At 50.8% G+C, this 14,104-nt stretch overlaps 1 protein-coding gene across 1 annotated transcript in view; it reads right to left on the reverse strand.

Moving 5' to 3' along the window:
* Positions 1-14,104, reverse strand: part of ANGPT4 (angiopoietin 4) — a 38,961-nt gene that overhangs the window by 3,870 nt on the left and 20,987 nt on the right. The window contains exons 2-7 of the mRNA XM_017515357.2: positions 11,729-11,884; positions 9,855-9,976; positions 8,910-9,157; positions 5,018-5,133; positions 3,358-3,459; positions 1,780-1,946 (exon numbers count right to left, since the gene is read on the reverse strand). Of these exons, the coding sequence (XP_017370846.1) occupies positions 1,780-1,946; positions 3,358-3,459; positions 5,018-5,133; positions 8,910-9,157; positions 9,855-9,976; positions 11,729-11,884 (911 nt within the window). The remainder of the gene's footprint in view (positions 1-1,779; positions 1,947-3,357; positions 3,460-5,017; positions 5,134-8,909; positions 9,158-9,854; positions 9,977-11,728; positions 11,885-14,104) is intronic.

The raw sequence follows: 14,104 nt of genomic DNA on the forward strand, positions 1-14,104 counted from the left end.
TTTTTTTTCATCTACTACGTGTCAGGCATTGTTCGAAGTTCTTTGCACGGGTTAACTCATTCTCATTTAATTCTCACAACACGCTATTCCCATTTTACACATGTGTAAAAAGATCCTAAGAGCCAGAGAAACCTGCTCAAGGTCTCATAATGAATGAGGGTCAGAACCACATGCAGCCTACTGTGGCCTGACTTGGGAGTCTACATGCACCTTGCTCCCCAGTTGATGATGATCTGGCAGCCCCAGCCCCATCACACCTCTCACATTCACCCACCTCTTCTCCCAGAGAGCAGTCCAGCCAAGGGTGTGAAGGTCTGCCTTGGGACAGTGATTGTAATATTAGTTGCTAAGTGTTTACTACCTGCCAGGCACTGTATTAATGCTTCATGTGTGGTATCTCATTCAGGCCTCATCACACTTTTTTTGAGGCAGGCATGCCTAAGGTATCTACAGACGGAAAGGTGAAGGGACTTGCTCGGGGTCACTCAGGGAACTAGGGATGGAGTCAGGACTTAAGCCTTTGTGTTGGTGGCCAGTGGCTTAAATGGGACTCTGGAGGTTGTTGTAGCTACTCACTGATCAGCTGTGAGGACTCGGGGGACATCCAGGGAGTTGTTCATTCAGCTCTGGACCTTGCATTATCAGATTGGTATGGACCCCATAAGGAAGGGTGTCAGAACTACCCAGTTGGAGGAAACAGTGGGAAAGCATCATGGAGAAGTCCCCAGAAGTAAAATCAGATATAAAGTTCGAAAGGACAGAGTCATCCAGAGATTCCTAAAGTGACCTTCCCATGAGTGGAGGTATTCCAGCACAGCTGGATATTGACTGTGACTATGAAGGAGATCTATGAAAAACCAGATGACATGTGAGGTCCTTTGTAGCCCTGTAAGTGTGAGTGTATAAATCTAATTCTGTCCTGGTTCAGAGATAGGCAGGATTCAGGCTTATCTAAAAGATCCTTGAATTTCTCTAAGAGGCAATATCATGCAGTGGAGACATCATGAGTTTCAGCAGCAGGGAGATCTAAGTTCAAATTCAGGCTAACTTGATCTGAGTTCAAATACAGGTTAATTTGTGACTTTTGGCAAGATACTTAAGCGTGGTGTCTCAGCTTTCATATTACCAAAGTAGGTACAGTAATGCCTACCTCAAAGTGTTGTGGGGAGGATTAAATGGAATAATGGTGCCTGGAACATAGTAGGTGCTCAATAAATGCTAATTCCTTTTCCCAAATATACCAAGAACCAGGCTGAGGAAGGGGTGAGAAACCTTGATGATCTTACATCGTCATATTTAAGCTCATTCTGCTATTGAAGAAGCAGAGGCTCAGAGAAGCGAGCTGACTTGTCTAAGTTCCCAAAGCAAGCTGGAGCGAGGCCACAATGAGTGCAGGAATTTCAACTCCTGGCCCAGGGACACTTCCACCCAACCCCAGGGCATAGGACAGACTGGGCGAGTCACCTCCCTTTGCTTCTGGGTCTCTGTAAAAAGGCTGACTTGAGGTGACTGACTTTGAAAGACCCCTTCTTGCTCCTCGGGTGGCAGTGCCAGTGACATTCTTTCCACCCCACCCGGTGGCTAGGACATGCTGAGTGCTAACCAGCTGCCTCCAGATCTCATGACGTGCACCCAAATGGGGGACAGATGGTAGGAACAGGAGACGCCCAGAGACTGACCCTTGGTGCAGACTCTGTAGACACTAGTCTGAGGACCCCAGCCCACCCACTAGCCTGAATACCCTGCCAGCCCACCCACCGGCCTGGGCCCTGAGCCCACCTGTATAGCTGGCCCTCACTGCCCAGCTGGAAATGCTCATACTGGGCATAGGTCTCGTGGCCTTCCCAGTCTTGCAGCTCCACACGCAGAGAGTAGGGTGCCCTGCTGGTGAGCTGGTACACCACCTCATTGCCAAGCCAGTGCTCCCCAGCTGGGTCTCCGAAGCCCTACAGGGAGGGGAGCATGGGGTGAGATTCATGCTGAGGAGAAGGCCATGTCCCTGGCTGAGGAGCTGGGCTGGGCCAGGCTCCAGGGCCACTTACACAAAACCACTGTGCTTAATGATCGAGTTCATAAGTGCAGTGTAGGCAGGCCCGGGAGTGGGAGCCCTCCACCTTCTAGAGGAAAAAGACTAAGACTCTCGTAAGTGTAACAGCCTGTTAAAAGTTATTGAAATCACATTCTTCTGAAGTTCAAGAACAGGAAAAACTAACCTTTGGTGACTACCTTTGGGGGAGTATTGGCTGGGAGGAGGCACAAAGTGGACCTCTGGGTGCTGGGAGTGTTGTACATGTAGCTCTGCATGGTGGTCACGTGACTGGATACATATGTAAGGATTCACTGAGCCTTACACTTTGGAATTTGTGCACTTAGCCACATGTGTATTAAATCTTAACAAAAATTAAATAAAAGATTTCAATCTGCTACATAAACAGTAGAGCAAACTTCGTTCAGTGACAGTGCAGCCACTGCAAGATTTCAGCAACATGGAAATGTAAAACTGAGTGTGGGGAATGTCATGTCCCAATGCCCTTGGACAGAGCAATAATTCAGCACCAAGGACAGGGGCACACACAAGGCCCGCTCCCAATTTTAGTCCCCTCACAGTATGGATTAGCCTGATGGTTAATATTCAGTGGTCTTTTGTGCATTTCTGCATCTCCACACCCTATTCCTCCTTTCCATTTTAATAATTGTTTAAAACCCAATTAGTTAAAAACACTCATAACTTAATTTGGAATTTATTTTTAAGGATTCTTTAAATGAACAGCAAGCAGACACAAATAATAAAACTGCTGTATTACCTTGTGGGTATCTTTTTCTATTTCTTTGGCTTTGAAAACTTTAAAAGCTTTCAAGTATTTTAAGTTAGCTTGACAAAAAATCCTTTATTCAAAACCTAATTAAAAATTGGGAAACAATCAGGCTTCTCATTTGATAAAATACACGTGCTCTTTGGGCCCCTTGTTAATGAATCTTTCCTGCAGAGTGGCCATGGATGTAGGAAAAGATAAGAAAATTCACTAAAGCAATGCAGTCAGCAGTGACTGGGAGGGGTTGTTTTTCTGTTCCCTCCTTTGTATTCTTCAAAATATCAGCAATGTATATGTATTATATTTTTAAAAAATTAAAACAAAACTAAAGCTAAACTTTTTTCTTAAAATATATGTAAGAACTTTCAAAAAGAACATTAAAATTCAGGTAATGGGGTCTCATAAGTAGATGTGCACCACTGGCTTTAGACAAGTTGATTTTTTTCTTGGGGAGGAATGAGGGCAAAGCAGACCCCCTCCAACAGCTCAGCCCCTGCCCCAGGTTTCAGAGCTGAATGGCCCCTCTCCAGGGCAGTAGGATTACCTGTTTGTAATCCTTCCAGTTCCGCTGGAAATTCACGGTGCCATTCTCACGGCGCTGGATGATGGTCCACCTGCCTCCACTGCTCTGCAGGTCACAGAACACCTGGAGGGGGTGGGCAAGGCACAGCTGGGAGCCCTTGGAAGCAGCCAGAGGCCAGGTCTGTGCTGGCTCAACTGTGGCTAGGCTGACAGACTCCCACAGAGCAACAGGTGAGCCTGGGGGTCCTGGGCATCAGAATGATCCAGGCTCAAACTCCCCATCCACTGTCATCATTTTTCTAAAGTGATGGGTAAGTGATAACCTCTCAGAGCCTTCCTCTCCTCATTTGTAAAATGGAGGTTCATACCTTAACCTCTTTGTGCCTCAGTCTCTCATCTGCAAACTGGGGTTGTGAAAATTAAGTGAGATGAGTCATGTAAAGTGTTAAGAACAGTGCCTGGCACATACTAGATAAATGGAAGCTTGGCCTCTTTTTGTTGAAAGGAGAGTTTAGCAGGTATGTGAACAGTGTAAAAGACAACCTGGAGACAAGCAGAGGCATTGCTCTTGGCATATTAAAAGGGAGTGAAAGGAAATTGAGTCATGGTGGCTCATGCCTGTAATCCTAGCACTTTGGGGGGCCGAGGAGGGAGGACCGCTTGAGCCCAGGAGTTTGAGACCAACCTAGGAAACATAGGGAGACTTTGCCCCTACAGAATGTTTTAAAATATTAGCCAGGGCATGGTGGCATGTGCCTGTGGTCCCAGCAACTTGGGAGGGTGAGGCAGGAGGATCACTCAAGCCCAGGAGGTCGAGGCTGCGGTGAGCTATAATCATGCCATTGCACTCCAGCCTGGGTGTCAGAGCAAGACCCTGTCTCAAAAAAAAAAAAAATGCTTATGAAGTGGGAATCTCTGTTAGTTGTTCCCCTTCTGGGCCTGGCTCTCAGACCTTCCCTCCTGACATCCATGCTCTTTTTGGTCACCCTCCTCATCTGATGACTTGACCTTAAAGTTTAGGGGAACTTTGGGAGCACAGGCACATGCCACCATGCCCTGGCTAATATTTTAATACATTCTGTAGGGGCAAAACCTCCCTATGTTTCCCAGGTTGGTCTCAAACTCCTGGGCTCAAGTGATCCTCCCTCCTCAGCCCCCCAAAGAGCTAGGATTACAGGCATGAGCCACCATGACTCATTGAAGATGGTGACTCCTCCATTAGCCCTGGTTTCTAACTTCTCACATAGAGCAGAACCCCAAGTCCTGCCTTCAACCAGGACTAGTTTAACTAGTCCTTTGACTGCATTCAACCTTTCTAGTTTACAACCCTTATATGTAAACTAGAAAGAAATGTCTTTATGCTAAGCCCCTGGAATTTTGGGGCTTATTTGTAATATCAGCTAGCATCATTTTAACCAACACAGAACTATTTCCTGTTGTTCCCGTGAATGCATCTCTGAAGTGATGCTGGCGAAGGATGCACTTCCAGCTTTGCGAACTTCTGCTTATCCCCACAATCTGACCCCTGACTGCTGGGGGTTTCAGAAGTCAAGGCCACCCCTACACCTCTGGTATTGCAGATACTGAACAAAGCCTGTTGCCGATGGGGTGAGGGGTGTCTGTCTGGGAAGCCCTTGGCTCAGCACCCTCTAACAGCCACAGTTCCCAGGGAGCCCCCTAACCTTCCTGGGCTTCGATGCATTGGACACCTGGATGGTGTAGACATCACTGGCATTGGCCCCAGAGCGCTGGATCTCTGCACAGTCCTGGAACACCTGCTCACCTGTCATCATGAAGGTTGCAAAGGGACAAAACAAAAGTCAGCTGGAGCCAAGGAAAGAGAGAAGGGGCAAAGTGGGCATGCCTGCCTGCTTTATGTTCTGGGTTGGGAGGTGCTGGGGACAGGGAGATGAGTCGGGCCTGGGAAGATTTTGTAGAGGAGGTGACAGTAAGCTGGGACCTGGACAATAAACAGGAGTTGCCCATGAGGAAGGGGAAGATGTTCCAGGCAAAGGAAACAGCATATGCAAAGCCCCCAAGGTAGGAAGGGCTCTAGTGTGTGCAGGGGACAGGGCATGGGCAGGGAAACTGAGGCTGAGGCCAGGGAGAGGAAATGACTCACACCATGAGAGAGGAGTTGAGGCCAGGGAATCTGCTTGCTGTTTGATGAAACTGAGAGGGTAGAACATGGCTGGCATAGAGAAGGTGAGGAAGGGAGAGGAGAGAGGAGGCTGAGATTTCAGCAGGGCCAGGTCAGCCTTGAATGCCAGGCTGAGGAGCCCAGATTCTCTGGGCTGAGAAAGAGCACTCTGGCCAGAGTGCGGAGCGGGGACTGGAGAGGATGACACTCCAAGCTAGGAGACCAGAGAGAAGGCTGCTGGTTTTCTAGGAGAGAGTTACTGGGGCCTGAACTTCAATGAAGCACTTCCCATTTCACAGACCAAGAAACTGAGGCTCAACAGTGAGAAAACTGGCCCAAGGGCACACAGCCAGGCAGGACAGAACCTTCCTTCCTTGGAGCTCTGTTGGGTGGGGGCTGTGGGCTCCCCTCCATAGCCCACACTTTTGGCTGGATCTCCCTGCTGCCCTGGGCATTGGCCCCCTTATTCTGTCCTTCCTGGAAGCTGACTGTTGGCTTTAAAGGGCCTCTGTTTCTTCCCTTTGGACTACATGAGATCAGGAGAGAATTTAATGACCAAAATCTCCCAGGGGTTTCTAGGCCTGGGCTGGAAAAAGTGACTGTTGACAAATAAAGTGCAGAGATTTAAAATCTCCTCTGTCTCAATTAGTGGGATCCAATTAGAGGTTTGAACTATGATTCTACGAGAATCCAATCTCTCTAGGTAGGCAGGTACCAGGATGGGGCCAAAATTCCAGTTGGATAGGTTGTCAACACCAACGAGGAACTGGGAGGCTACCACGGGGTAGGACTTCCTGGTTTGGCTTTACACCTGAGCTTCAGGGATCCCCCAGTCCTGGATCTGGGGCACTTGTCTGGAGAAGGCTAGTGCTCTCGTGCCACAAATGAGGTGACTAAGACCCCCAGATCCATCCCAGTTTGCCCACAAGCATTTCCTGGGTAGGGGTCTCCACTGCCCCACCTGTCAGCACCTCTCTAGCTTCCCATGGGGAACTGGAGTCCAGCCAAGCATGAGGAGGCTACTGACCTCAAGGTGAGCAGGGATGGGCCGAACTTCACCCAGTAAGGCAAGGACAGAGCCAGGGTTGGTCTGAGATTTCCAGCCACCCTTTCCAAGGCTCTGCTCACTGTTATTTTCCTTATTCTTCAACAATATCAGTAACAATAACAACAATAATATCAATGCTAAAAGTGAAATACTCACTTTTAGTGAAATACTCATGTTTCCAAGGTGTCATGTAATGGCAGCGGTAGTTTGAGGCCAGGAAAAATATTTTTGGGAGTCATAAGAATAGGATAAATGGGTATTGATATGCAATGGTTTGACCGAGTCCTCCTCTGAATCTCTGGGCTGGTAATTTGTACCAGTTTCCCTGTTTTTGGCCATAGGCACTGTGCTGGACCCCTTTGTATGCACGAAATCATCTGATTCTCTGTGTAAAAACTCTGTAAGATTATTATTCCCATTTTACAGATGAGAAAAACTGAGGCTCTGAAAAGTTAAATAAATGACTTGTGTGAAGTTCCAGTGCCAATAAGTGAAGGAGGCAGAGCTTGAACTCTGGCCCATCTGACTGCAAAGCCAGTGCCCTTCCTCCTATACATCTCCTCTTGGATTTCCACCACTGAGCATGCGCAAGGCTGGGGAAACAGCCTGCATTAACAATTGCTGTTTTTACATCGTACAAATGTAAAAACATTTTTTTTTTCTACCTGTGCCCTTGTCCTTGTAAACTTCTGAACCAAACGCCCCAGTGCCTGGAAACAGCAGAAGACTTGACTCTGTTTTCCTTTCACCAGCCTCCACCTGATGAGGACAAAGCTATGCAGAGAGCTAGGGCTCCCTTCCTGCTAGACTTCAAGGATGCCTGGTTCCTGTGGCCCATCTCCATCTAACCCTCTTTTCTACTCCTGGTGACTGAGTTCTTCAGTTTCTCCATTCAGAAGGGGGCGAAAGCAGCCTCCTAGTGTCCTTCCCTGGTCATAGTGGAGCACAGGGGCAGGGTGTTTGGGCAAAAGGTGCCTCAAGTGAGGTGTGCTACACAACCTCCTACTCAGATGTCTGAGCAGACATTCAGCCTCAGATGGAGACTGGGTCAGTGGTGGGTTAGTGGGAGAGGCATTGGGTCCAGCCCTGTGCCTTGGCCTAAGCTACAAGAAACCCACAGTTGGGATGAATTCAGGCAGCCTCACTGCCAGATCCATGCATAAGCAGGTAATGGGTTCGGGCTAATCCACATCTTGCAATTTGGAAGGTGTCTACTTTTCCTGCCTGTAGCTTCCTTAGGCCTCAGATCCCTACTTGGCTGGGTCTGCCAGACTTAGATGGAGCCAGGGTGGGGTCCTGTGTTCTCAAATCTCTGTCAGCCCTGGTGGTGCCTGGAGTGCCATCACTTCTGCATCTCAAAGGCCTTCCAGCCTTCCTTCATGGATCCAGGGCAGCAGTAGCCCTTTCCGTCTTTCTCTCTCATCAAGCCGTCTCCACTCACGGCTCCAGTAGGAGCTTCTTGAAAGCAGTCCCACTCTGTTCAAAAGCCTCCTGTGCCCCCTGCTAGCCTCAGGCTAAGAGCCCTTCTCCTTCACACAGCCTTTGGACTTGTCTGTTTTCATGGTCTGGAAACTTCAGGAACACTGATAGCTGAGCATCTGGCATACACTTGGCACTCAAAAACCACGTGTTTCTTTCTCCTTCCCTCTGGGACCCATAGACCAAGGACTAGATATTTTTGCAAGAGACAGAGGCCGTGACTATGCATTCACTGCTTTACCCCCAGCACCCAGCACTGGGCCTGGCACACAGTAAGTGCTTAGTACATGTTTGTTGACTGAGTGATTGCAGCTGGGACCAAGCATGCCTTGGCCACCCCAAGAAGGCTGCATTAGAAGGAGTCAGTGAGGGCCTGGGAGCAGGCCCAGGCATTGTTTTCCCTTCCCAGAAACCAGGGCCAGGGAGGCCTCCTCACTTCTGTCTGGCCCTCTTGGGCTTAGGGCAGGGTCATTAAGTTGAGAGAGGTCCTTGGGGTGCATAAAGTCCAACCTCCCAGTTCCTTCCCATTCTATAGATAGGGAAACTAAGGACAGGGAGGGGTAAGACAAGCCCAAGAAAGTGGAGCTGGAGAGTGAATTCTGGAGACCAAACTTGTCAGTCTGGGCTGCTGTTGCCCTTATCCTCACCTCCAAAACCCATGGGTAAACCGAGGCCAAGAGAAGGGCAGAGGCATGCCTAAGGTCACCCATGGAATCCGGGAAGAGGGTCTGGATTGGGATTGTTGTTATTGCTGTTTATTGTTATTTCTACTGCACAGATGGTCAGGGAGGGTGGGGCCCCGCAATGGTTTCCAGGCCACCAGAGACCCAGAAGTGTGAGCAGGGTCTCCCTCCCGTCTCCCACCCATCTCCAGCCGCACCGGGGCCCACCGCTCGCTCACCCGGGGCCGGGGCCGAGGCCTTAGCCCTTTCTTGCATCCTGTCCCGCCACACCGCCAGCTGCTGGCGCAGTTGGTGCTGCTGTTCCTGCAGGAGGCTGGAGTTGTGTCTGAGACCTTGCAGGCCGCGCTCGATGTTGGTGAGGGCGGCGCTCTGGCGGCTCAGTGCATTCAGCAGCTGCTCCTTCTTGCTGAGGAGGCTGGCCAGCTCCTCCTGCCGCTTCATTTCCAGGGCCTGCAACCGCGCCTCTAGCGTGCTGCCGGGTAGAGGGTGCACAGAGGTGAGCCTGCAGTCCTCGAGAAGCATGTACCCCACTGTGTGGTTCCCTTGGCCCCGGAGTCCCTGCAGCCCGACGATGAGACTCAAGTGTGGTGGAGCATCCTGTGCCCACTGTAGGCACAGATTGAAGAGGGGAGAAAAGAGATACCCAGCCCTGGCATAGTAAAGAGGTCCAGTAGAAGAAAGAGGTGGTGTGGAAGGGACACCAGCAACTGGGTAGCTATTATCAAATCCCAAATGTGCTTGCTTTTTGATCCAGCAGTCTACTCTCAGGAGATGTCTTCTAGGGGGCACGGGCAAGAATGGCCCTGGGGCCTTGCTTGTAATAGAAACAACAAACAACCCAAAAAACGATATAGCCCAGATGCCCAACAGCCAGGACTGGCTGAATCTGTTGTGTTTTGACATCCCTGGAAAAGCTCCGCAGCCATGAAGGAGGAGGCTGGGTGCATTTGCACAGAACTGGAAAGCTGCCCAGGACTTGGGTCACATCAAGTCTAACCCCATGTGTGGCAAGAAAAAAAAAAAAGACAGACAGAAAGTATTAATGTAAATATAGAGAAACAGGGTGATCCAGCCCCAGCCCCAGCCCTGGCTCTGGTGCCCCCCCTAGATCCCAAACTTGACTCCAGCCCCAGCCCATGCCTTAGTCTGGTGCCAGGTGCCACGCCCACCTGTTTTGGGGCTGAAGCTGCTGGAGCTTCTGCCTCTGCAGCAGTAGCTGGTCCTCCAGCTTGTCGGTGGACAGGAGGGTCTTCAGCATCTGGGCGTCCATTCTTGATGTCTGGTTCTGGAACTGCTCCAGCAAGCAGAAGCCAGTAGGGGACTACATAAGCCCTACAGGAGCCCTGGCCAACCACCCACCTGCCCATAGACCCTGCCACTCCAGAAACTCACTGACCCCTTCCCACCCTCCTGGTCAGTAGCTCCTGTGGTCACTCATTCACAGGCCCTAACTTAGTTTAGCTTCCTAGCTTAGCTTCCTAAATTTGCCTTTCCCCATCACTGCAATGGCTGCTCCATTCCCCCTGCCACTTAGGCCCCGGGAGCTGTCATCCCTGTCCCCCACATCCAACCCACCTGCAGGTCCTGTCAGCCCTACCTCCCAGGTGGCACCTGACCATTTCTCTCCTGCTCTGTGGCCTTTACTCTGACCCTGGACTCCCACCCTTGTTCCCTACAGTCCATTCTCTACTCATCCGCCTGGGGCTGCCTCTTAAAACAAGCTTGCTCTGTTCAGGATCTTCCTGTGACTCCCATCTCATGCAGCGGAAAAGCCCCAGTCCTCACCATGGCCTGCAAGGTCCTATAGTGTGATCTGTCCCTATCACTTCTCCAGCCCCTTGCCTGCCACTCTCCTCTTGCTTACTCCAGCATACTGGTCTCTTGATGTTCTTGAACCCACCAGCACGCCTCCCTCTGGGCCTTTGCATGTGCTGCATCCCCCGTCTAGCCTGGCTGCAGCCCTACCCTCTCCATGGCCCTTCCTGGCCGTGCTGTATGAACTCACAGCTCTCATCCCTCCCACCACTCCCAATGCACCCCCCTCTTGCTCTGTCTTCCACACTATTTTCTCCTTAGTGCGGTCACTGGCTAACATACACAGCCACGTGTTGCTTAACGGTGGAAAGATGTTGTAAGAAATTCATCATGATGCGATTTCGTCATTGTGCAAACATCACAGTGTGTACTTACACAAACCTAGCCGCCTACACACCTAGGCTATATGAGACAGCCTGTTGCTCCTAAGCTACAAACCCATACAGCACGTGACTGTACCGAATACCGTAGGCAGCTATACCACCGTGGGAGGTATTTGTGTATGCATATCTAAACATAGAAAAGGTGCAATAAAAACAGGGTGTGAGAATCTTATGGGCCTGCCGTTGTCTGTGTGGTAAGTTGTTGACTAGAACATCGTTAAGTAGTGCATAACCACATATGTCACTTATCTTTCCATTTCCAGGGGAAGCTTCACAGCAGTAGGAATGCATGCCTGCTTTGTTTCCTGCTATATACTAGAACAGTCCTCTCAAGCAGGGCCGGGCACACAGGGGATCCAACAAACAACGGGCAGAAACTTGTGTCCATTTGTTATTCGATGTTTCATCCACTGACTTCCCCACCCTCCCTTTTATTCACCAGTTCCCTCCCTGCTCTTTGCTGCTCAGATACCTCCTCTCTCCAAGTCCTTGGCTCCCAGAGGCCCAATTAATTATTTCTTATCTATCTCTCCCTGGTGCATTATAAGCCCCCTGAGGGCAGGGGGGCTGTGCTGCTCTACCCCTCCTCCCAGTGCCCAGCACAGACCCCAGCACTGAAGTTACAGAGGCAGAAAAGCCAAGTCCGCCATCTACCTCCCAGGACTCACAGCTTAGAGGGAGATAGTTTTATGACAAGGTCATCATAAAGGAGGGGCCCAGGGGGCTACAGGCCCAGAGGAGGCCTTGACCCTACCCGGGGAAGAGGTCAAGGTAAGATGATTGGGGCTACGAGCCAGCCCGGCCAGTCGCAGGCCCTCAGTGCCCACTCACTCACTCTCTGTTACCTGAGCCTCCATGTCTATCAGCTTGCGGGTCTGGGCAGTGGTCTGGTTCAGGAAGCTGGTGTCCAGCTTCAGCAGGGGGGCCATCTGATTCTGGACCATTTGCTGCTGGGCCTCCACCAGCTCCAACCTCAAGCGCGTCTTGATGGTCCTCTCTAGCTGTGGGAGACCATGGGCTGGGGTCACGGGGGAGAGGCTCGGGGAAGTCCCCTGTCCCTCCCACGTGTCTCCATGGAAGGGCCCTAAGCAGGCACAGGAGGCCTCCCTGGCTCAGAACATGCCAGGCCAGGTCAGGCCACCATTACCTCTTACCTGGACCGTCACAGTAGATGCTTCCCTGGGAGGGATTACATGCCTGTTTTGTCTGCCTCTCTGCCTCCATCCTTGTCCCCTTCACAGTCATCCCCCACTAGGCAGCCAGAGGAATCCTGCTAAACCTAAGTCAAGTCACACTCCTCCTCTGCTCAAAATCCTCCCAGGGTTCCTACCTCACTCAGAAAAGCCAAGACTGCAGGTTCCTCCATGACGGGGCCTGCCGCTATGCTCATTCTCTTCCTGTTCCCCTCTCCCTCACTCACTTCAATCCCGATGCAATGCCTCCATGACATCCCCCCAACAAAGCAAGCATGCGCCCCCCTCGAGGCCTTTGCACATGCTGTTTCCTCACTGTTCCCTCTGGAATCCTCCCCCAGCCCCGCACCCCATCTGTGTGGCACACCCCATCATGTTTCATACCACTTATCACCACTTGACTTTTTAAAATCGCTACCTCTCTTTTTATCTGTCTGTTGTCTGTTTCTCTCTCTAGAATGTCAATTCCATGAAGCCAGGGACTTGGTTTTGCTCACTATCTTGTTTCTGTGTTTGGCACAATGCATGGCACACAGCGAGTGCTCATAAATATGTGTTCAATGAATTGATGAAAAAGGGGAAGCAGCAAGGGTCAGAGCACGGCACCCAACCACATGCCCCTTCCCCACTTCCTCGGAGCGAGCCAGCCAGCAGGGAGTGGGAATGCATCTCTCCCTTGTACAAAGAGTTTGCAGGTCCGTTGGCCAAGCTGTGCTTTCTATCTTCAGGTCCCCTCCATCTGCAAATGGGTCTGGACTGGCCAGTCTCCAGGGGTTCTCCCAGCTCTGATGTTCTGGGATCCCATGTGCTAATGTTCATTTCTTTGACAGGGCTGCTCTCTTTCCCAAGGGCAGGAGAGTTGGTCTGGCACAGCACCAGGATCATGTTGTAAAGGTGGACAGTGTGTTCTCAGGGCTCAGTGCCTGCCGGGAGAGAGCCAGCTCCGCTCCACCATTCCCTCTCCATTTGGCACGCATGCTGGCCTCTCGCCACTCCCCCCAACCCTGTCCCTGGCTCCTTCCCTTGCCTTCTCACTCAGTCTTTCAGAAGGTCCAACTGGGCAGCTCCCAGGGTCCCTGGGGAGATGGGTGCTCCCCAGGAGAGGTGGTGACCTTTGCTCCGGCCAGGCTCCAGCCACTTCCTCCTTCATCTCTTCTCCCTTCTTTCATCTTGACTGTCCACTCCCATCCCTTCCTTCCCCTGGAGTGTTTCAAAGGGAGCGTGTTCCATGATCAAATCCTGGAGTGGGTGCTTGTGGGCAGTAGTAGTATTGGTTAGACCATGTTTCTCAAACTATGGTTCTTCCATCAGTATCAGCTGAGAGCTCATGAAAAATGAGAATTTCCAGGTCCCACCCCAGCCCTGCTGAACTGGAAACTCTTAACGGTGCCCAGCCAGCTGTGGTTAACAACCCCCTGGCTGCGTTAGACACTTGCTCAAGTGTGAGAGCCCTTGCTGCAGAGATGGCAGGGGGACTGAAGACCAGAGAGACCCCCTTCCTTCCTTCTCTGCATCATTAACCCACCCCCGCCCTGCAGAACACAGCGTGTGCTAACAAGTTCCATCTAAAAACTAACCCCACAGCCTCTCCGGCTGCTTCTCCAGTTTCTCTGGTCTCCTCAACACAAAACTTCTACAAGTTGTCTCCATACTCTCACCTCCACACCCACCCTCACTTAAAAAAAAAACCATAATGTTAATAATATAATGATGTTACATTTCACACATATAAAAAAGCACAGAGGCCAGGTGCGGTGGCTCATACCTGTAATCCCAGTTCATTGGGAGGTTGAGGAGGGTGGATCATTTGAACCCAGGAGTTTGAGACCAGCCTGAGCAACATGATGAAATTTTATTTCTACTAAAAATACAAAAATTAGCTGGACATGGTGGTACAAGCCTGTGGTTTTCGCTACCCAGGAGACTGAGGCAGGAGGATGGCTGGAGACCAGAAGGCAGAGGTTGTGGTGAGCTGAGATGGCACCACCGGACTCCAGCCTGGGCAACAGAGTAAGATTGTATAAAAAA

The sequence above is a fragment of the Cebus imitator genome, unplaced genomic scaffold, assembly GCF_001604975.1.
Source record: "Cebus imitator isolate Cc_AM_T3 unplaced genomic scaffold, Cebus_imitator-1.0 Scaffold18, whole genome shotgun sequence".
NCBI classification, from domain to species: domain Eukaryota; kingdom Metazoa; phylum Chordata; class Mammalia; order Primates; family Cebidae; genus Cebus; species Cebus imitator.